The sequence below is a fragment of the Salmo trutta genome, chromosome 30, assembly GCF_901001165.1.
Source record: "Salmo trutta chromosome 30, fSalTru1.1, whole genome shotgun sequence".
Classification (NCBI taxonomy): Eukaryota; Metazoa; Chordata; class Actinopteri; order Salmoniformes; family Salmonidae; genus Salmo; species Salmo trutta.
Genome location: NC_042986.1, coordinates 15,311,257 through 15,334,961, shown reverse-complemented (window position 1 = coordinate 15,334,961; position 23,705 = coordinate 15,311,257). Strand labels below are relative to the sequence as shown.

At 46.2% G+C, this 23,705-nt stretch overlaps 1 protein-coding gene across 1 annotated transcript; it reads right to left on the bottom strand.

The window, feature by feature from the left end:
• Positions 1 to 377: 377 nt before the first annotated feature.
• Positions 378 to 23,284, bottom strand: LOC115168091 (5'-nucleotidase domain-containing protein 2). The gene is made up of 14 exons (XM_029722996.1): positions 22,767 to 23,284; positions 18,428 to 18,612; positions 18,233 to 18,307; positions 18,085 to 18,140; positions 17,915 to 18,008; positions 15,156 to 15,284; positions 14,594 to 14,654; positions 14,365 to 14,467; positions 12,170 to 12,271; positions 12,000 to 12,081; positions 11,826 to 11,912; positions 1,522 to 1,662; positions 1,284 to 1,348; positions 378 to 1,140 (listed from the first exon to the last, which is right to left on the bottom strand). Exons 1-14 carry the CDS (start codon positions 23,122 to 23,124, stop codon positions 879 to 881), a joined length of 1,800 nt encoding a protein of 599 aa, XP_029578856.1. The 5' UTR covers positions 23,125 to 23,284; the 3' UTR covers positions 378 to 878.
• Positions 23,285 to 23,705: the final 421 nt, after the last annotated feature.

The window sequence follows — 23,705 nt, the reverse complement described above, 5'->3', positions numbered from 1 at the left end:
TATGCCTTCAGTTTATATCATACTAGAAGCTTCAAGAACATATGCCAACTCCTGGCAGTGGAACCGTTGTTTTTTCTCGGAGTTCTGACTGATGACAGCCGTGAAATGAAATGTAAAAATGCATTATGGAAACATTTCCTGGCAAAGTGCTTTCATGATAGTAAGTAGCCTAGACCTAGCCTATGTGATAGCTGATGAAGTGGTAGACTTGGGAAAAGCTCTAATCCATTCAAATAGATGCCAACCTCAAAGGTTCGTACACATTTCTTGATTTATACATTCAGTTCTCACGATGCATAATTCCATTTTATGGGCATTCAACAGTCATAGGTGACACATGCAACATCATGACAAATGAAACTACTGGCCGCCTCGTGTTAGATCAGTGACAAATATATTTTAATTTGGTCATATACTCTATTTAATGCATACAGGCACAGAAACAGGTTAAAAGCAGCTACGGTATTTTCAACATACATAATGAACAACATACATTACTACCTGTCTTCTCCATAGAACAGACAGTGTCCATGATGGGCACATGCTTCATCTGTCTTTGCATGCCGGTCATCAAATACAACCAGCTGTATTGTGTGCCAGTCTCACAGAGATGGGTGTTACCCATTAGTTAACAATTAATAGTGTACAATGAAGGGTGTTTAAGGTTTATAAAGTGCAAACATATTCCTTCGTGTCTATGATTAGTTAACTTACATCAGGTCTGCCACAGAGTAACTCCTATATAGGCCATGATAATACTCACAGTGTTCACTTACAGTAAGAGCAATAACCTAAGCTTATTTGATCTACAGTTCCCCCTAGTGGGCTGTTTTTTTATGTCCATGTTGAGAACCCAGTTCTGAGAACCCATTGTTGGCTTAGCGGATGTGGGCCATCTCCTCTAGGAAGGGGGTCTTCATGCAGCCAGTGCAGAGCTGGTCCATCCACAGGGGCGCCTCGTGCTGCAGAGGGGTGCGTCGGGGGTAGAAGGTGTAGGAGAGGTCGTAGTTCAGCAGACAGCTGATGGAGGCCATGTAGACGTCTGAGAAGCGACACAGGCGGCGGGAGAAGTAGGTGGGGTTGTGACAGGTGCGGAAGATACTGCCGAACTGGGGGTTGAAGAGGTTCTTTGTTCTTAGTCTGTAATAAAAAGGGACAAGAGAGGAAGAGATAATACAAATACAAGTGGGTCATTTTCAGGCTCTGCAGATATGAAATCCTAATCACTTCAATGTCCAGAGTAAAAGGTACTCAATCAGTACCACTAAATCCGTGGGACCAACCTGAGCTCCTCTCTCTCCTTCAGCCAATCCTGCAGAACCTCCCTAGACTGTGAATCCCGATGCATCTACAAAAGGACATGACAAGAGTCAGCTACTGTATGGGAAAAACTTGACAACCATACTTAAGATGTACAGATACAGCTCCTTATCAAATAATGAATTCAAAAGAGATCTTGTATGTATGTTAATATGGGGAGAAGGGAAAACATGCCAGTGTCTATTCCCCAAAGGAGTGTACCTGCATGCGTTCCAGCAGGCCTGTGAGGGCCTGAAGCCATGTGAGGCTCTGGGCGTACTGTTCTGTGTTCACCACCTTGGTCTCCAGATCCAGCTCAGGCACTATGGCTCCCGTACGCCACCCATGACGCAGCATCAGATCCTTGAAGAGGGAGAATACCATGTAAAGGACAGTAAACATATTCCGAGGTTTAATTCGTGAGTGAAAGAATATAATACAATAGAATAGTCTCTTTTGTTCACCAAAGAGTGAGCTTCTGTCTTGGGTTTCACCTCTCAGCAGGCAGCATGAACACACATTTAATAATTGTTATAATTGGGTTCATAGGAGTTCAATATGTGTGTAGTATATTGGTTCCTACTTTATCATTATCATCATTGAAAAATATGGACTTTATGAGCCGGACGCAATACCTGCTAAAGCCCAAAGATGGCAGTCACCAGAGAACAACTTCCACAAGTAATGATTCGTCCCCACCATCAGACTCACCCTCCAAATCGTTTAGTCGATCATGAGGTAAGCTACAAGTCAAGGTAGAGAACACCATACAGACCACCCTAACGAAGGACCACGAGTAGAGGTCGCTGCGGGAGGAATTACTTTCTCTCACAACCAGACCAGCAGCAGTTAAACTCCTGCAAAAGATGAGAGAAGCACCCGCTCTTCTTCCAGAACGCTTGCAACGTGCCTGAAGCTAATTGAAGAGGAAAGTGACAAGTTGAGATGTGAGATAATGGAATTATTAGGAAGAGCTAACCTCATCCGCTTCAATGAGCATCCAGCAGTTCAATTCACCTCCCAGGTATGCGTCGCAACATTGAGGATGGAGCCTCATTCTCATCGGTTGCCAACTCACCAGCACCCCACAGCAGGCACCCCGACTCGAGGTCATCAAGATCAACATCAGCCTGAGCTGGCATAGCTGGTGACAACCAGAAAGGACACACTGAGTTCACAAAGGCAGCATGATAAGATCAAACAGCACATTGAATAACTCAGGATCAGAGAGCTCCCCGACCCAAACCAGTCATCATCGTCATCATCAACTCAATCAAATCCTCACTGTCGTGAGCCATATCGCCTACACCTGACCGGCGCCGTTAGCCTACACCTGACCGCCGCCATCGTCAGCCTACACCTGACCGCCGCCGTCAGCCGACACCTGACCGCCGCCGTCAGCCGACACCTGACCGCAGCCGACACCTGACCGCCGCCGTCAGCCTACACCTGACCGCAGCCGACACCTGACCGCCGCCGTCAGCCTACACCTGACCGCAGCCGACACCTGACCCCCGCCGTCAGCCGACACCTGACCGCCGCCGACACCTGACCCCCGCCGTCAACCGACACCTGACTGCCGCCGTCAGCCGACACATGACCACAGCCGACACCTGACTGCCGCCGACACCTGACTGCCGCCGACACCTGACTGCCGCCGTCAACCGACACCTGACTGCCGCCGTCAACCGACACCTGACTGCCGCTGTCAACCGACACCTGACTGCCGCCGTCAGCCGACACCTGACCGCAGCCATTGCCAGCCGACACCTGACCGCAGCCATTGCCAGCCGACACCTGACCGCCGCCGTCTGCCGACACCTGACCGCAGCCGACACCTGACCCCTGCCGTCAGCCGACACCTGACCGCCGCCGTCAGCCGACACCTGACCGCCGCCGTCAGCCGACACCTGACCGCAGCCGACACCTGACCGCAGCCGACACCTGACACCTGACCGCAGCCGACACCTGACACCTGACCGCCGCCGTCAGCCGACACCTGACCGCCGCCGTCAGCCGACACCTGACCGCAGCCGACACCTGACTGCCGCCGTCAGCCGACACCTGACCACAGCCGACACCTGACCGCAGCCGACACCTGACCGCCGCCGTCAGCCGACACCTGACCGCATCCAACACCTGACCGCAGCCGACACCTGACCGCCACCGTCAGCCGACACTTGACCGCCGCTGCCAGCCGACACTTAACAATCGTCGTCAGCCTACACCTGACCGCTGTCATCAGCCCTCACCTGATCTCCGCCGCCGCGACTACTCACATGATCGTCGTTGTCATGCACCTGTCCGCTACCGCAAACCTTCTCCGCCCAGCTGGCAGCGCACCTACCGGGACCAACTCCTAACATCCCCAACTTCGTCAAAGATGACCCACGGGAGTTAGCTCTCGAGAATGTGCTGCCTGTAGATGCAACAGAGTGCTTCAAGTTTCAGATACTTGTTGACCCACTGAAGTTGGAAGAGGCGTTGCTAATTGCAGACTCCTACAGCAACAGCACGTACCCATACAGCAACACATTGGATTCCCTCACAGAACTGTATGGCCAGCCCCACCAGCTTGCCCTCCAGCATATCGCAGGATTAATGGACAGTGGTGACAACAAGGTATTCCGAAGACACCCATTCCAACCCTACTTCACCTGGCAGAGTGGCTTGAGTACGAGGTGAGAGTGCAAGAAAATGGCACGCAGTTCAGCTGCGACCAAGGCAGGGACCACCCTGGCTCACGTAGAGATCAGCGTAAAGACAAGTCTTTCCCCAAGACCACCACCATCCTCCACGGAGGTGAGCAGAGAAAGGCCAAAGCCAAAGCCTGCACAGAACCAGTCTCTGGAGGAAAGGTCATGGGAGAAGCTAAAGTAGTACTGCCTGTTCAGTACTTCTTTGTGAGCTCAGGTTCACCCAGGATGGTGTGGAACCCCAAGAGCGCACTCTTGGACTACGAGGGCAATGTCTGTCTGACACTCTGGTCCACAAGCATGGTCCCATAGAGAAAGCTGGGCCCACCATGCGCAACATATATTGGATCCTTGCCAGCCAGTACGATCCACTCAGCTTCATCATCCCATACACTAGAGGTCTTCACGAATCCATCTGTACCCGAATACCTGAGACCCGATCCGGGACCCAAGCAGGTTCGGCTCCAGAATTCTAAAAATTGTCACTGGTCTGGGTCATATCTGATATGATTGTCACGGGTCTTGGGTATGTATAATTTTAACTGACTTGTCCGGAAGGCCCCGTACAGATCCGAACGCAACAGCTGCAGTAGAAAGAGGGAGAGAGAAAAAGGTTATCATTAAAGCTGCTGCTCTTGCTTTTCTCGAGAGTGTAGCGTGGCGTGTAGCTTGTTATTGTTGTTGGCCAATCATAAGTCATCAAAGCGGCAAGCTACAGTCATAGAGCCTCTGTGTGAGGCAAAAGTTAGGAGATTTCTAGGCTAATCAATGGAAGATGAAATTAAAATGACGGAATTAAAAGTTAAAGGAGAAGGATAGGCTACAACGACCAAGAGCCAACAAGTAGGCTGCTATTTAATATTCTGTTGTTGTTACTTGTAACTGTAGGATGAGAAAGCGCATGCACTGTAGCCTCAATTAGCCTAATTAGCTAACGTTAGCTAGCTTAACTAGTTTCTCCCGGGTTTGATGCAGTCAAAACAGGTACTACATAATCATATTTGATGATAAATAACCTAGCTATGGCAGCTATTAGTCTACTATATTATGAGTCAGCTTGGTTGGCTGCTGTCTCTTCCTCCGTCCTCCCTGCTCCCAGTGTCACTCGCTCCCACTATTTCCGCATATCGGGTCTAGGTGGGAAAGCCCGAAGTCCATTTCGGAAGACCTCTACCATACACCACACAGGCCAAGGCCATGGTCCAGAGGCTCTGAGACAAGAAAAGGGGTTGGGATAACCCAGATCTACCTGAAAATCTCCACGCATGGCTTATTGTAGCCCAGTCCTGGGCTACAATATCCGGACCCCTTCTACTGCCGGTACAGGGCATGGAGCCCAGCCGATCCTCTATAACTGGAATACTGACAATCTGCCCGAGGATTCCAACAGGCCCCTCAGGCGCGACGTCCACTGAAGGCCCATTCTGCTAACCGCGGCCTACTAGCTACCTAGAGCTACATGGAACCCTACTAATTCCACGACTGGTCTATCGACGTCACCGCACGAAGAGGCAAAAACAGTCTTACCCCCATTGTGATGTCCCCCAAAGGCTAACTTGCTAGCCCCGGTATGTTAACTGCTAGCTTGCTTGCCCCGGTCTGCTAACTGCTAGCTTGCCTGCCCCGGTCTGCTAACTGCTAGCCCCGGTCTGCCAACTGCTTGCTTGTTAACCCGGTCTGCTAACTGCTAGCTTGCCAGCCCCGGTCTGCTAACTGCTAGCTTGTTTAGCCCCAGCCTTCTAACTGTTAGCTTGTTAGCATCGGCCTGCTAACTGTCTGAATCGCCGTGTCCCCAGTCATCCCAACCACTCACTGGACACATATGTTCACTTGGCTATGCATGCCTCTCTCTAATATCAATATGCCTCGTCCATTACTGTCCTGGTTAGTGATTACTGTCTTATTTCACTGTACAGCCTCTAGCCCTGCTCAATATGCCTTAACCAACCATGTTGTTCCACCTCCTAGATATGCAATGACATCACCTGGTTTAAACATCTCTAGAGACTATATCTCTCTCATCATTACTCAATGCCTAGGTTTACCTCCAATGTACTCACATCCTACCTTACCTTTGTCTGTGCACTACGCCTTGAATCTATGCTATCGTGCCCAGAAACCTGCTCCTTTTACTCTCTGTTCCGAACGTGCTAGACGGCCAGTTTGTATAACCTTTAGCCGTACCCTTATCCTACTTCTCCTCTGTTCCTCTGGTGATGTGGAGGTTAATCCAGGTCCTGCAGTGCCTAGCTCCACTCCCACTCCCCAGGTGCTCTCATTTGTTGACTTCTGTAACCGTAAAAGCCTTGGATTCATGCATGTTAACATTAAAAGCCTACTCCCTAAGTTTGTTTTACTCACTGCTTTAGCACACTCTGCCAACCCGGATGTCTTAGCCGTGTCTGAATCCTGGCTTAGGAAAACCACCAAAAACCATGAAATCTCCATCGCTAACTATAACATTTTCCGCCAAGATAGAACTGCCAAAGGGGGCGGTGTTGCAATCTACTGCAAAGATAGCCTGCAGAGTTCTGTATTACTATCCAATTCTGTACCCAAACAATTCGAGCTTCTACTTCTAAAAATTCACCTTTCCAGAAACAAGTCTCTCACTGTTGCCGTTTGCTATAGATCTCCCTCTGCCCCCAGCTGTGCCCTCGATACCATATGTGAATTGATTGCCCCCATCTATCTTCTGAGCTTGTGCTACTAGGTGACCTAAACTGGGACATGCTTAACACCCCGGCCATCCTACAATCTAAGCTTGATGCCCTCAATCTCACACAAATGATCAATGAACCTACCAGGAACAACCTCAAATCCGTAAACACGGGCACCCTCATAGATGTCATCCTAACTAACTCGCCCTCCAAATACACCTCTGCTGTTTTCAATCAAGATCTCAGTGATCACTGCCTCATTGCCTGCATCCGTAATGGGTCTGTGACCAAACGACCACCCCTCATCACTGTCAAACGCTCCCTAAAACACTTCTGCGAGCAGGCCTTTCTAATCAACCTGACCGGGGTATCCTGGAATGACATTGACCTCATCCCGTCAGTAGATGATGCCTGGCTATTCTTTAAAAGTGCCTTCCTCACCATCTTAAATAAGCATGCCCCACTCAAAAAATGTAGAACTAGGAATAGATATAGTCCTTGGTTCACTCCAGACCTGTCTGCCCTTGACCAGCACAAAAACATCCTGTGGCATTCTACATTAGCATCGAATAGCCCCCGTGATATGCAACTTTTCAGGGAAGTTAGGAACAAATATAAACAGGCAGTTAGAAAAGCTAAGGCTAGCTTTTTCAAACAGAAATTTGCATCCTTTAGTACTAACTCAAAAAAGTTCTGGGACACTGTAAAGTCCATGGAGAATAAGAGCACCTCCTCCCAGCTGCCCACTGCTCTGAGGCTAGGAAACACTGTTACCACCGATAAATCCACTATAATTGAGAATTTCAATAAGCATTTCTCTACGGCTGGCCATGCTTTCCACCTGGCTACCCTTACCCCGGTCAACTGCCCGGCACCCTCCACAGCAACCCGCCAAAGCCCCCACCATTTCTCCTTCACCCAAATCCAGATAGCTGATGTTTTGAAAGAGCTGCAAAATCTGGACCCATACAAATCAGCCGGGCTAGACAATCTGGACCCTGTCTTTCTAAAATTATCTGCCGAAATTGTTGCAACCTCTATTACTAGCCTGTTCAACCTCTCTTTCGTATCGTCTGAGATTCCCAAAGATTGGAAAGCTGCTGCGGTCATCCCCCTCTTCAAAGGGGGTGACACTCTAGACCCAAACTGCTACAGACCTATATCTATCCTACCCTATCTTTCTAAAGTCTTCGAAAGCCAAGTTAACAAACAGATTACCGACCATTTCGAATCCCACCGTACCTTCTCCGCTATGCAATCTGGTTTCAGAGCTGGTCATGGGTGCACCTCAGCCACGCTCAAGGTCCTAAATGACATCATAAGCAAAATCGATAAGAGACATTACTGTGCAGCCGTATTCATCGACCTGGCCAAGGCTTTCAACGCTGTCAATCACTACATTCTTATTGGCAGACTCGACAGCCTTGGTTTCTCAAATGACTGTCTCGCCTGGTTTACCAACTACTTCTCTGATAGAGTTCGTGTGTCAAATCCTGTGGGTGTGCCACAGGGTTCAATTCTCGGGCCGACTCTCTTCTCTGTATACATCAATGATGTTGCTTTTGCTGCTGGTGATTCTCTGATCCACCTCTACGCAGACGACATCATTCTGTATACTTCTGGCCCCTCTTTGGACACTGTGTTAACTAACCTCCAGACGAGCTTCAATGCCATACAACTCTCCTTCTGTGGCCTCCAAACTGCTCTTAAACGCAAGTAAAACGGAATGCATGCTATTCAATCGATCACTGCCCGCACCTGCTCAGCCGTCCAGCATCACTACTCTGGACGGCTCTGACTTAGAATACGTGGACAACTACAAATACCTGGGTGTCTGGTTAGACTGTAAACTCTCCTTCCAGACTCACATTAAGCATCTCCAATCCAAAATTAAATCTAGAATAGGCTTCCTATATCGCAACAAAGCATCCTTCACTCATGCTGCCAAACATACCCGCGTAAAACTGACCATCCTACCGATCCTCGACTTCGGTGATGTCATCTATAAAATAGCCTCCAACACTCTACTCAACAAATTGGATGCAGTCTATCACAGTGCCATGCGTTTTGTCACCAAAGCCCCATTCACTACCCACCATTGCGACCTGTACACTCTCGTTGATTGGCCCTCGCTTCACACTCGTCGCCAAACCCACTGGCTACAGGTTATCTGCAAGACTCTGCTTGGTAAAGCCCCGCCTTATCTCAGCTCACTGGTCACCATAGCAGCACCCACTCGTAGCAAGCGCTCCAGCATGTATATCTCACTGGTCACCCCCAAAGCCAATTCCTCCTTTGGTCGTCTTTCCTTCCAGTTCTCTGCTGTCAATGACTGGAACGAACTGCAAAAATCTCTGAAGTTGGAGACTCAAATCTCCCTCACTAGCTTTAAACACCAGCTGTCAGAGCAGCTCACAGATCACTGCACCTGTACATAGCCCATCTGTAAACAGCCCATCTATCTACCTACCTCATCCCCATACTGTATTTACTTATTTATTTATCTTGCTCCTTTGCACTCCAGTATCTCTACTTGCACATTCATCTTCTGCACATCTACCATTCCAGTATTTAATTGCTATATTGTAATTACTTTGCCACCATGGCCTATTTATTGCCTTAACTTACCTCATTTGCACTCACTGTTTTCTTTTGTTCTACTGTATTATTGACTGTATGTTTTGTTTATTCCATGTGTAACTCTGTGTTGTTGTATGTGTCGAATTGCTATGCTTTATCTTGGCCAGGTCGCAGTTGCAAATGAGAACTTGTTCTCAACTAGCCTACCTGGTTAAATAAAAAATAAAACGTGGACCTCCCAGCCAGCACAAGAAGTGTCCATGTCTTCAGTGATGTTTCAGAGCGTGTGTATGGTGTTGACGCGTACCTCCGCACTGAAGATGCCAATGGGCGGGTCTAGGTGGCATTCCTTGCAGCAATATCAAGAGTGGCTCCAAAATGGCAAGACTCGAGCTCTGCGATGCACTCAGCGGTGCCCAGCTGGCAGTGGCCCTCAGAAGAGAACTCACCCTGGAGATCCATGACATCACATACTGATCGGATTCTACAACAGTCTTAACCTAGCTCCAGTCAGACTCCAGCAGGTACAAAGTATTTGTGGGCACAAGACATGCACAAATAAGAGGAGCTCATGGATCCCCAGGCCTGGCGTTACGTGGACACAGAGAGCAATCCAGCTGATGCTATCATACGCGGCAAGACACTGTCTCAGCTCTCAGAACATAATCATTGGAGTCAATGTCCTCCCTTCCTATGGCAGGCACAGTAATCCTGGCTGAGAAGACCTGACAAAGTACCTCCTGACGAAGAACAGGGGCTGTGGAAGCCTACTTTATATGGACTACTGTCAGCAGACACTAAGTTGTCTCTCCCTGATGTTTCCCAGTAAAGACACTTTTTAGGAGCTAGTGGAAGCCACGAGGCGGACAGTAGTGCCAAAAGATCCTCAGTTGACAACTTCAAGCAAGCCTAACTCAAAGTTCTCAGACATGCCCAGTCAGAGTTTCCCAGAAGACCTCTCCCTACTAGAAGCAGGTAAAGCCAGTTCCTCCGAGCAGCCGTCTGGTGACTCTGGCCCCAGAGTACAACAACGACACCGGAAAGATCCGTATTGGAGGTCGCTTTCGGAGATGTGATCCGGTCACAAGGCTACTAATTAAGAAATTTGACAAGCAGCCGCGGTACCCAGGCCCGGAGAGGGTGTTTGTCGAGTTACTTCGAGGGATCTGGATTCTGAGGGGAGGGCAGCTATCTGTCGCTTCCAGCATGGTGAGGCCAGACAGATATACCTAAGATGGCTGACCTGCCTCCAGCCCAACTACGGTTCTACAAGCCGACGTTCTATGCTACAGGTGTGGAATGCTTTGGACCGTATGTTATCAAGATTGGCCGAAGAAATTAAAAGAGATGGGGCATCATCTGTACAGGTGGATCTATTGTCGAACATAGATACAAATTTGTTCCTGATGCTTTTGAGATGCTTCATCACTCGCAGAGGAAAACCCTTTTGAGATCTTGTCAAATTGAGGATCACATTTCAAGGGAGGAGAGCAGCCCGCCAAAAGTGGCACAGGGATAAGGAAGACCTTGCAGTGGGGAGCGTTGTGATGATCGTGGACAATCAGTCTTCTAGAGCGCTCTGGCAATTTGGAACTGTCAAGTCAGTTATCCCTGAAGCAGACGGGAAAGTGAGGACAGTGGAGATCCAAGTCAAAGACAGAACCTACACCAGGCCTGTCGCTCGGCTTATCCAGCTGTCCACCCTTCCTCAAGAAGCTACTAACCCTTAGCTGGCCTGTCAGTTGAAGCAAATTTGTTCAACACATTTGGGGGCGGCTGAAAAAACAGCCAGCTTTGTAGCACTCCCTTCTGGTTAGTTTAGTCAGGCAGTTTTCAGACCCTAACCACCTTTAGTTTTCTTTTTGACCAAGGTCACGCCAGTCATTCATATATTAACCAATCAGCAGCCTCTATTGCCAAGACTTCAGGTTATTAATTTAGGACCCCTAGCATGGCAGGGCATAAGCCAGATAACATTGCTTTCCATCCTGACAAGCACCACCTTTTTCACTCTGCTACCTTTTTCCTCTTGTGGACAATGTCCTTGCTGTCTAACATTTTATTATGCATGCATCTAAAATGTAAGCGCCTTAAGATCTTTATGTCCGTTGGTTTTGGAGCTAAGTATTGACTGTTGTATTTTGACATTTATGTTGAGTTTGTTAGCTAGCTCGCACTAGCTTTAGCATTTACATTGAGAATGCATTAGTATGTTAGCATGCCTAGTAGCATTAGCCATTTGTTAGTGTTTTTCATTTGTGGTGATAGCTACAAGCCTGTTTAGTAGACAGATAGACTCTAGCCATGCAGCAGGAAAATATGCCTATGTTTTTATTATCTCCCTTACAGAACCACATCTGTCAGTTTCAACAGTGGTCAGACCTGTGTGTGTATGTGTGTGTGTGGAGCTCCTTTCTGTCCATTAAAAACCCCTAAACTGGAAATACTGTCTCCTCATTGTTTTTGGACGGACATTGCTGTAGTGGTTACTACTGACCTGGAAACTGAGTTTTCTATCTATTTGAATGGTCCTTCGATTTTGTAACCAAACCATATTTTTCAATCATAGTGAGATAAAATAGTCACTCACAGCCAAGTCACTGTAGAGATGGTCTCCAAAGTATAGCACACTGGATCCTCTCCAGCCTGTCAGCCTCAGGAAGTCGTAGAGGTTTCCCTGAAACACAAACTAAATGCCTCAGTATTCTGTTAAGGGGGAGATGAGGTCATAAGCATTGTAGTTTAATATTGAAGATGTACACACTTGTTTGTAGATCTGTCCTTTGTCCAGACTGTTTATTTTGTCCCACTGGAGGTCACCATTTCCATCCAGGCGTCTAAACGGTCTGTAAAAGGGGCAACATTGGTGAGCAAATTGAATATGGTCCCAATAAACACTTGACAACCTGGTCAACAAGAACACTCCATACTCACTTGACACAGTCATTGAAGAAGTGTGGTTTGTCTGCCTGAACGATGACCACGTCAAAGAAGTCCCTCCAGTCCTTCCCAACCATGTACCTCATGCCTTTATCCCTACAATCAGAGATATCAGAGAGTGAGTGGACCACAGGAGGCTGCTGAGGGGAGGACAGCTCATAATGGTTGGAACGGAGCGAATGGAATGGCATCAAACACATGGGAACTATGTGCTTGATATACACTGCTCAAAAAAATAAAGGGAACACTTAAACAACACAATGTAACTCCAAGTCAATCACACTTCTGTGAAATCAAACGGTCCACTTAGGAAGCAACACTGATTGACAATAAATGTCACATGCTGTTGTGCAAATGGAATAGACAACAGGTGGAAATTATAGGCAATTAGCAAGACACCCCCAATAAAGGAGTGGTTCGGCAGGTGGTGACCACAGACCACTTCTCAGTTCTTACGCTTCCTGGCTGATGTTTTGGTCACTTTTGAATGCTGGCGGTGCTTTCACTCTAGTGGTAGCATGAGACGGAGTCTACAACCCACACAAGTGGCTCAGGTAGTGCAGCTCATCCAGGATGGCACATCAATGCGAGCTGTGGCAAGAAGATTTGCTGTGTCTGTCAGCGTAGTGTCCAGAGCATGGAGGCGCTACCAGGAGACAGGCCAGTACATCAGGAGACGTGGAGGAGGCCGTAGGAGGGCAACAACCCAGCAGCAGGACCGCTACCTCCGCCTTTGTGCAAGGAGGAGCAGGAGGAGCACTGCCAAAGCCCTGCAAAATGACCTCCAGCAGGCCACAATTGTGCATGTGTCTGCTCAAATGGTCAGAAACAGACTCCATGAGGGTGGTATGAGGGCCCGACGTCCACAGGTGGGGGTTGTGCTTACAGCCCAACACCGTGCAGGACGTTTGGCATTTGCCAGAGAACACCAAGATTGGCAAATTCGCCACTGGAGCCCTGTGCTCTTCACAGATGAAAGCAGGTTCACACTGAGCACGTGACAGACGTGACAGAGTCTGGAGACACCGTGGAGAACGTTCTGCTGCCTGCAACATCCTCCAGCATGACCGGTTTGGCGGTGGGTCAGTCATGGTGTGGGGTGGCATTTCTTTGGGGGGCCGCACAGCCCTCCATGTGCTCGCCAGAGGTAGCCTGACTGCCATTAGGTACCGAGATGAGATCCTCAGACCCCTTGTGAGACCATATGCTGGTGCGGTTGGCCCTGGGTTCCTCCTAATGCAAGACAATGCTAGACCTCATGTGGCTGGAGTGTGTCAGCAGTTCCTGCAAGAGGAAGGCATTGATGCTATGGACTGGCCCGCCCGTTCCCCAGACCTGAATCCAATTGAGCACATCTGGGACATCATGTCTCGCTCCATCCACCAACGCCACGTTGCACCACAGACTGTCCAGGAGTTGGCGGATGCTTTAGTCCAGGTCTGGGAGGAGATCCCTCAGGAGACCATCCGCCACCTCATCAGGAGCATGCCCAGGCATTGTAGGGAGGTCATACAGGCACATGGAGGCCACACACACTACTGAGCCTCATTTTGACTTGTTTTAAGGACATTACATCAAAGTTGGATCAGCCTGTAGTGTGGTTTTCCACTTTCATTTTGAGTGTGACTCCAAATCCAGACCTCCATGGGTTGATAAATTGGATTTCCATTGATTATTTTTGTGTGATTTTGTTGTCAGCACATTCAACTATGTAAAGAAAAAAGTATTTAATAAGATTATTTCTTTCATTCAGATCTAGGATGTGTTGTTTAAGTGTTCCCTTTATTTTTTTGAGCAGTATATTTGATACCATTCCACTTATTCCACTTCAGCCATTACCACGAGCCCGTCCTCCCCAATTAAAGGTGCCACCAACCTCCTGTGGATTGGACCAATCTTACAGAGAAAGCAACAGAGGTGTGGCTCATTCCATTAACCAAAATAGACTGTGCTGACTGACTGAGTGCTTCTGCCCACTCGTCCCAATCGTCAATAGTGTTCTGACTGAATGATACATCAGTGTTTGTGCTTCCTCTGTCAATCATGTTGGGTAACCATGAAAAAAAGTAATTGACATTAGGAGAATGACTCTTCCACGATCCATCGTAATTGTGGTCAATTTACCAACCAATCAATACGTTATTCAAACCAACATGACCCTGGGTCTTCATCCTCAGATGGACACTCACACAAAGCTGAAGGGGCTGTTAGTGATGAGGAACAGTTTCTTCCCGTGGCTGACCAGGCGATGCAGAACAGCATACGTCTCATCCCCTCCCAGAATGTACTTCTCTGTGGATGGGAAATGAGGGGAAAAATAACAACATGAACAAAAAACATGTCAAACTTTAACATTCGGCAGGCTTCTGAAAATAAGGCATTGACTGGACTCCACAAACAGAATCCAACACCGCTCACCCAGATCTTGCATAATCCATTTGTACATGTAGCCTTTGATGTGAACCATCCCAATGGCTTCCTGACGACAAAAATAACATACATTATGCAAATAACAAGTGCCAATGAATCTACTTAAATTCAGTTACAACATGTACCTACACATAAGGATAAATTCAACATGCTCATAGTGCATATAGTCAGGTTCTGAATATTACACTCTCTACTCCAACCCAGTCTAACAGGCAGAAGAGCTTGGTTACAAAAGGGACGAGGGAGGATAAAGTCAGAGCTAGATCACTTCTGTTTCTCCTGGCAGACAAAGTGAATCTGAAAAAGACAAACTGTAATCTAAACCCTTTGACCCCAGTGTGGAATGAGAACAGCTATTGTTCATTAGTCCACATGTCTGAATCCCTGGCAACCTCTCTCTAGGAGGAGGACAGGGATCTGAACCTGGTGCTGAAAACCCCCACTGTGTCCAAACGGTCAAATTAACCTGGCAGAGGGTTTGGAAAACCAGCAAGAGGGAGGGAAAGAACATTAGGTGATAAATGGCATGAGAGTGTGCTGAGACACTCACTGAAACGTCTTTGTAGAGGTGCTCGGGATCGTACTCGATGTCGTTGGAGATGAAGAAATCATTGGCCACAGCCAGGAGGGTCATCTCTGGGATGGAGAAGATATCCATGAACTGCTTAACCTTGGGTCCCTATGGATGATAGATCAGCTGCTTATTGTATGCTTATAAAAAATATACAGTTATACCATGACTCTAAATTGGGTGTGATTAGAGAAATGCGGTTTCAAAATGTACATAAAATACTTATTCATAAACATTATATTACCACCTAATGCTTCTAGCTCAAATGAGGCACCATGTTTAGAACCAGTTACTTTCCATTGAGGAAAAAAATTAAACCAGTGTCCACAGGGAGCAAGGCCTGTACACAGAGCTAATCCCTAATTTATAAAGACAGGGATCCCAGTGCCAGACCCAGAGGATTGTGGGTAGTGGGTGCATGTTTGTGATGGAAGATTAGAAGGCAGGGGAGGCATGGTGTGCTCACTCCACAGTGTTGTATTCAATGTAGAAGAATGTAAAGAATGTGAACCTGTGTGAAAACATCAAAGCCCCTGGCCCTACAGACTGAACCTGATGAACAAACACTATGCCACAGTCAGACTGTCAGACCACATGTAGAGATGTATTAAGATTTGTCCAATAATAACCTGTAATTACAAACAAACTACAAAAAGGCTTTAACGTTAACATCCTGTAGCAGGTTAGCTCTTTTACTTGATTTGTGAAATGTTGCTTGTCAGTTGCTAAAAGAGTAATGACAAAAGTCGAGCTTACAAAATACAATGCTTATATCAAATCAAATGTTATTAGTCACATGCGCCGAATACAACAGGTGTAGACCTTACAGTAAATGCTTACTTATAAGCCCTTAACCAACAATACAGTTTTAAGAAAATACAACAACAAAAAAGTAAGAGATAAGAATAACAAATAATTAAAGAGCAGCAGTAAATAACAATAGTGGGGCTACATACAGGGGGTACAGGGACAGAGTCAATGTGCGGGGGCACCGGTGTCGAGGTAATTGAGGTAATATGTACATATAGGTAGAGTTATTAAAGTGACTAAGCATAGATAATAACAGAGAGTGACAGCAGCAAAGAGGGGGGGGGGGGAGCTTGGCTCCAGTGATGTACTGGGCCGCACACACTACCCTCTGTAGTGCCTTGCAGTCGGAGGCCGAGCAGTTGCCATACCAGGCAGCGATGCAACCAGTCAGGATGCTCTTGATGGTGCAGCTGTACAAACTTTTGAGTATCTGAGGACCCATGCCAAATCTTTTCAGTCTCCTGAGGGGGAATAGGTTTTGTCGTGCCCTCTTCATGACTGTCTTGGTGTGCTTGGACCATGCTAGTTTGTTGGTGACGTGGACGCCAAGGAACTTGAAGCTCTCAACCTGCTCCACTACAGCCCCGTCAATGAGAATGGGGGCGTGCTCGGTCCTCCTTTTCCTGTAGTCCACAATCATCTCCTTTGTCTTGATCACGCTGAGGGAGAGGTTGTTGTCCTGCCACCACACTGCCAGGTCTCTGACCTCATCCCTATAGGCTGTCTCATCAATGTCAGTGATCAGACACTGTTGTGTCATCAGCAAACTTAATGAGGGTGTTGGAGTCGTGCCTGTCCGTGCAGTCATGAGTGAACAGGGAGGACAGGAGGGGACTGAGCACGCACCCCTGAGGGGCCACCGTGTTGAGGATCAGCGTCGTGGATATGTTGTTACCTACCCTTACCACCTGGGGGCAGCCCGTCAGGAAGTCCAGGATCCAGTTGCAGAGGGACGTGTTTAGTCCCAGGGTCCTTAGCTTAGTGATGAGCTTTGAGGGCACTATGCTGTTGAACGCTGAGCTGTAGTCAATGAATAGCATTCTCACATAGGTGTTCCTTTTGTCCAGGTGGGAAAGGGCAGTGTGGAGTACAATAGAGATTGCATCATCTGTGGATCTGTTGGTGTGGTATGCAAATTGGAGTGGGTCTAGGGTTTCTGGGATAATGGTGTTGATGTGATACATGACCAGCCTTTCAAAGCATTTCATGGCTACAGACGTGAGTGCTCCTGGTCAGTAGTCATTTAGGCAGGGACTACGGTGGTCTGCTTGAAACATGTTGATATTACTGGCAAATGTTAGTGAAGACACTTGCCAGTTGGTCAGCGCATGCTCGGTGTACACATCCTGGTAATCCGTCTGGCCCAGCGGCATTGTGAATGTTGACCTGTTTAAAGGTCTTACTCACATCGGCTGCGGAGAGCGTGATCACAGTCGTCCGGAACAGCTGATGCTCTCATGCATGTTTCAGTTTTACTTGCCTCGAAGCGAGCATAGAAGTTATTTAGCTCGTCTGGTAGGCTCGTGTCACTGGGAAGCTCTCGGCTGTGCTTCCCTTTGTAGTCTGTAATAGTTTGCAAGCCCTTCCACATCCGACGAGTGTCTGAGCCGATGTAGTATGATTCGATCTTAGTCCTTTATTGACGCTTTGCCTGTTTGATGGTTCGTCGGAGGGCATAGCGGGATTTCTTATAAGCTTCCGGGTTAGAGCCCGGAAATCAGGAGGATAGCGTTATGGTCAGATTTGCCAAATGGAGGGCGAGGGAGAGCTTTGTATGCGTCTAAAGGTAATGTCATTTTAAGTAGGACCTGTCCTCATAACTGTTGGCGGCAGATTAAAATAAAATACCTTGATCCTGTCAATGCAGAGTGAATATTTTAACAGGCAACTCTGGAGGAAATGTATTCTTCAAGGACACAGTGACTGACCTTTCCATAGAAGCCGCTGACCTGGTGCAGGGGGACATGGTGCGTCCCCCCATAGAGCCTCAGGACCTCCTCATCTGGAACTGGGTTCAGCCCCCTATAGGGCCAACACAGTTTTAGTACACTGACTGACATTGCAGAGTGTTATTCCCCAACCCATAAACAGAACTCACCGATACACAGTCCCCAGCTGAATGTAATGGAAAGCATCTATCTTCATCAGGAGGCCCTGGGGGAAGACAAAACATATAGTACTGTAAACACACTGCACCTTGAGATTGGATGTTTAAAAGAGGGGCAGAAGTGCTTTACGGGGTTTACCTTTTGAATATCATAGTGAAGACCACGTGCAGCAAAGTTGGGGATGTAGTCATATTTGCGGATACCTTCAGGGTACTGTCAAACAACAGCAGAAGATGCTCAGCTTAGAAGGGTCCACAACTGTACTCATACATGGAATTATCAGGAGAACTGAATATACAATACGTATTGGCGGATTAGTTAGAGAACACACACCTTGAAGTGCTCGATGAGGAAGTCTCGGGCAGTGTTGTAGATCATAGTGTTAAGGGCATCGGAGTAGAGGGCCAGGGTGTAGTCATAGTCAAACCCATAGATGTCCACCTCCGCTAGGCTGACCTCGTTGTTGGCGTAGATAGTGGAGGAGTTGAGCAGGTTACACACACTTGGTGGGATCAGGTCTGGAAAGAGACAGCACAGAGACATACACTGTAATAGAGCGACAACATAACAGACTGATACTATGTTTATGGCATCAGAGATGACATAACTACAGCTTTATACCATTTGGTACTTCAATGTTAAGTACTAATGTTTTTTTAGATGATGCCAATTGTACAGCAGGAGTGCACTGTACCTGAAGCAAAGTACTGAGTTTAGTGAGGCAAGCAACAACAGGATTACAGGGAAATCATAGGGGGTAAGAAATGTGAAACACTGAACGGGATTTAGAGGAAAATTTACTTTTGCACACACACACACACACACACACACACAAACAGCCAAATGTGTTCAGAATCTAAATCACTGGACCTAAAAATACAGCAAAATCCCAGATTTTCATGTGAATATTCTAAAATCAGCATAACCAATATGCGTATTTTCCCACCAGAGATGTTTCCATCAAAATGACTTGTTGCAAATAAAAGGCTGTGTGATGACCTAGGCCTAGCGCATATGCAAATACCTTTTGAGGGAAAATTCCCATGGAACGAATAAAAAAATACAAGTTCCATCGAATTTTCAACTCTACCGATGGTTTTCTCACAATGTTTTATAGCGAGTGTGCCCAGTCTGGTATTGGCACGTGCGCTCTAACCAACAGCGCACAGATAGTTTACATGATGAGATTATTATTATGGACAAAAGAGCGAGATTATTTTTATTTGTCAAACTGCAGCCAAGCATCGATTATCATGTCACCAGAATAAGACCCTCGATATTTATTGGAAAGGAGCATCAAACTCATCACCGTGCACTTCCACCACCCAGTGAAGTTTATCATTTATTTCATCTGTAGCCTAATAAACCACATGCTCTGCTGATGAGTCGCAGTGGGAGGACCACACAACATGTCATCGCGTGACTCCAAGTTTACTTCCATATGATGGTTAATATATCAATATTTGCACAAACGCGTTTCCACCGACATTTCTCCCATAATTCATTTTACCGACACACACAAAAAAAACTCGTCTAGCGTACTTTCTTTTGTCGACATTTGGAAAGTTTATCGAAAAATGTTGTTTCAATCAGGCGTGTCATGCAATTGTTTATCCGAAATGTACTTTACTAGCAAAAAATATTTTATGGAAACATGGTTAGTGTCTATTTTTGTATTGCTCTGCGTGTTTACAACCCGGTTCTTCCAGTGCAATCATAACAGCCACACAGCAAACACACAGACTCAGATTAAAAAGAGGATCACCAACGGTTTCCCAATCTATCACTAAATCCCTGGAATATGACGACGCTACCATGTTTCATTTTTAGCTGTCTATGACAGATAAGTGGGCCAAGGCCTTTTGGATGAGACGAGTGACAGCAGCTGGCCGTTAACGTGACAGATTGACCATATCTAGCTTGAAACCTCATTCTCAGATTTGTGTCTCTCCTCTAACTCTGCCTCTACCTACACTACCAAGTACGATCCTTCTAGTGTCTTTATAGTGGAGGTTATGGCTGTGTTTGTGTGCTGACATAATGATGACAATCTAAATAAGGAGTAGATAATTAATCAGAATATGCAATCGTATGGCTAGTAGGTAAATGAGAAAGAGTGTCAGGGAGACCATGGCCTGTCCTGTAGGGGTCTGGGATTGGTTCTGAGATCGTTTTTTGAATATAGCCTGTAGAATTATAGAGTATGTTGGTTACAACAATTTGGTTCACTTTCATTTTTTCAGAACAAGACCAATGACAGGATTGCCATCCAGCTGTCATGCTTGACCCACTTTCAAACCTAGGGAAGGGATGAACTATTACAGCACTGGTCTAGAAGAGGATGAACTCATATAATCCCTGTGCATACAGTAATGTCTTCAACCAGGACATGACAAGACTCACATCAGTAGCAGATGGGGAGTAATACTGAATCACTCCCCAACAGCACCCATCACTATAAGTGTACGCATGTCACAAATGATGGGAATCCTTTGAAGTTTACCCTGCCGACATTGAGAGTATTTGCATTTTGTATTTATTAAGGATCCCCATTAGCTGCTGGCTTCTTCCTTGGGTCCAGAAACATTAAGGCAGTTATATACAATTTAAAATATTACATTTCATAACACTTTTCACAACACATTAAGAGTGTGCCCTCAGGCCACTCCTCTACTACCACATATCTACAATCCAAAATCCATGTGTACGTGTGTAGAGTGCGTGTCTTATCATGTGTACGTGTGTCTGTGCCTGTGTGTGTCTCTTCACAGTCCCCGCTGTTCCATAAGGTGTATTTTTATCTGTTTTTTAAATCGCATTCTACTGCTCGCATCAGTTACCTGATGTGGAATAGAGTTCCATGTAGTCATGGCTCTATGTAGTACTGTGTGCCTCCCTTAGCCTGTTCTGGACTTGTGGATTGTGAAGAGACCTTTGGTCCCATGTCTTGTGGGGTATGCATGGGTGTCTGAGCTGTGTGCTAGTAGTTTAAACAGACAACTCAGTGCATTCAACATGTCAACACTTCTTACAAAAACAAGTAGTGATGAAGTCAATCTCTCCTCCACTTTGAGCCATGAGAGATCTACATGCATATTATTATTATTAATGTTAGCTCTCTGTGTACATCCAAGGGCTAGCCGTGCTGCCTTGTTCTGAGCCAATTATTATTTTCCGAGGTCTCTCTTTGTGGCAACTGACCACACAACTGAACAGTAGTCCAGGTGTGACAAAACCAGGGCCTGTAGGACCTGCCTTGTTGATAGTGTTGTTAAAAAGGCAGAGCAGCACTTTATTATGGACAGACTTCTCCCCATCTTAGCTACTGTTGTATCAACATGTTTTGACCAGGACAGTTTACAATCCAGGGTTACTCCATGCAGTTTAGTCACCTCAACGTTCTCAATTTCCACATTATTTATTAAAGATTTAGTTGAGGTTTATGGTTTAGTGAATTATTTGTCCCAAATACAATGCTTTTATATATTTTTTTATATTTAGGACTAAGTTATTCCTTGCCACCCATTCTGAAACTAACTGCAGCTCTTTAAGTGTTGCAGTGATTTCACTCTCTGTAGTAGCTGACGTGTATAGTGTTGAGTCATCCTCATACATAGACACCCTGGCATGTCATTAGTAAAGATAGAAAAAAGTAAGGGGCCTAGACAGCTGCCCTGGGTAATTCCTGATTTAACCTGGATTATGTTGGAGAGGCTTCCATTAAAGAACACCCTCTGTGTTCTGTTAGACAGGTAACTCTTTATCCACAATATAGCAAGGGGTGTAAAGCCATAAAATATACGTTTTTCCATCAGCAGACTATGATCGATAATGACAAAAGCCGCACTGAAGTCTAACAAAACAGCCCAGCAATCTTTTTATCATCCATTTCTCTCAGCCAATCATCAGTCATTTCTGTAAGCACTGTGCTTGTTGAATGTCCTTCCCTATAAGCAATGCTGAAAGTTTGTTGTCAATTTGTTTACAGTAAAATAGCATTTTCACTGGTCAAACACAATTTTTTTCCCAAAAGTTTACTAAGGGTTGGTAACAGGCTGATTGGTCAGCTTTTTGAGCCAGTAAAGGGGGCTTTACTATTCTTGGGTAGCAGAATTACTTTTGCTTCCCTCCAGGCCTGAGGGCACACGCTCTCTAGTAGGCTTAAATTGAAGATATGACAAACAGGAGTGGCAATATCGTCCGTTATCCTCAGTAATTTTCCATCCAAGTTGTCAGACCCCGGTGGCTTGTTATTGTTGATAGATCATTTTTTCACCTCCTCCACACTCACTTTACGGAATTCAAAATTACAATGCTTCTCTTTCATAATTTCATCAGTTATACTTGGATGTGTAGTGTCAGCGTTTGTTGCTGGCATGTCATGCATACATTTGTTAATCTCGCCAAAGTATTAAAGTAATTGGCAATATAAGTGGGTTTCGTAATGAATGAGCCATCTGATTCAATGAATGATGGAGCAGTTTGACTTTTTGCCCAAAATGTAATTTAAGGTGCTCCAAAGCTTTTTGCTATCATTCTTTATATATTTTTTTTGTTTCATAGTATCATTTCTTATTGTTATTCAGTTTATTCACATGATTTCTCAATTTGCAGTACGTTTGGGGGGAGGAAATATGACAAAGGACAACTGTGAGGTCAGTCTACTACTTACCGTGCACAAGCCGTTTCATCTCATTATAACGTGCCCATAAGTACGTCCTTTGATCTGCTTTTGGGGCGGTGGAGGAGTACGGTCGTCCAGACACTGTCAACGGCTCCTCGGGACCCTTCTTGCCACCAACCTGATGTCTTTGAGCGGCAGGTGTAGAGGAGCAAGCGGCAGGTAAAGGCATCGCCGCCGACCTGCAATTTGATTCACAGCTTTGATCTTTACACTTCTTCTCTCCACTTTTCAATTCCCTGCTTGTTGAAAAGTTTATAATTTTCGAAGATCTTGAAAGAGGTGGTGTCCAGCTACCGTTTTGCCATAATGCACGGCCCAGTGTAGTACCCACTTTTTTGCAGGCCATTCTAAGAAAAAACGGCCAAACCAATGCGTAAAAATATACCCGTCGAGTTTACAATTGCTTTAACGGAACTTGACCAATGAACTTGGTACCTGTTTACAGAATAAATAACATGGAGATATGAAAGGCCTGACTTCTCACTCTGCAAGTACCCCTGACTGCAGTGTACAGTTTGGGCAGGGCTCAATGTAGGCGGAGTCAAACGGCGGGTCCGGACTCGATGTGGGCGGAGTCCAACTTTTGACTCCGCCCACGCTTGACCCCGCCCACTTGTTTTTGTCCATCTGAGGTTTGACAGTCAGACACTGACTACAAACATACACGTTTGCGCAAGGCACACGTTGAATACAAACGTATTTCATTTTTGAAGATCATAAGAAATATTATATAAAGTGGTACCAGCACATGTGTTGTAACACTTTTTGCTTCATGCTATATTTGAGACAAGCTACTGATATTGTTGCAGTGAACAACAGACTTGTTATGTGTGTCATGCACTGTTAAAATTGTGTTGATAAATGTTATAACTTTGTAATTATATTCTTTATATATATACAATTACTTCCTATCCTGATTTATAATGC

Bases quoted from the DNA above. Each gene is read 5' to 3' on its own strand.
- LOC115168091 (XM_029722996.1), bottom strand. From the start codon at position 23,124: ATGGCCTGCAAAAAAGTGGGTACTACACTGGGCCGTGCATTATGGCAA. The intron at 18,009-18,084 runs GTGAGTTCTGTT...TTGGCCCTATAG, and splicing joins CAGCTGGGGACTGTGTATCG to GGGGCTGAACCCAGTTCCAG. The intron at 14,468-14,593 runs GTGAGCGGTGTT...TCCCATCCACAG, and splicing joins ATGGATTATGCAAGATCTGG to AGAAGTACATTCTGGGAGGG.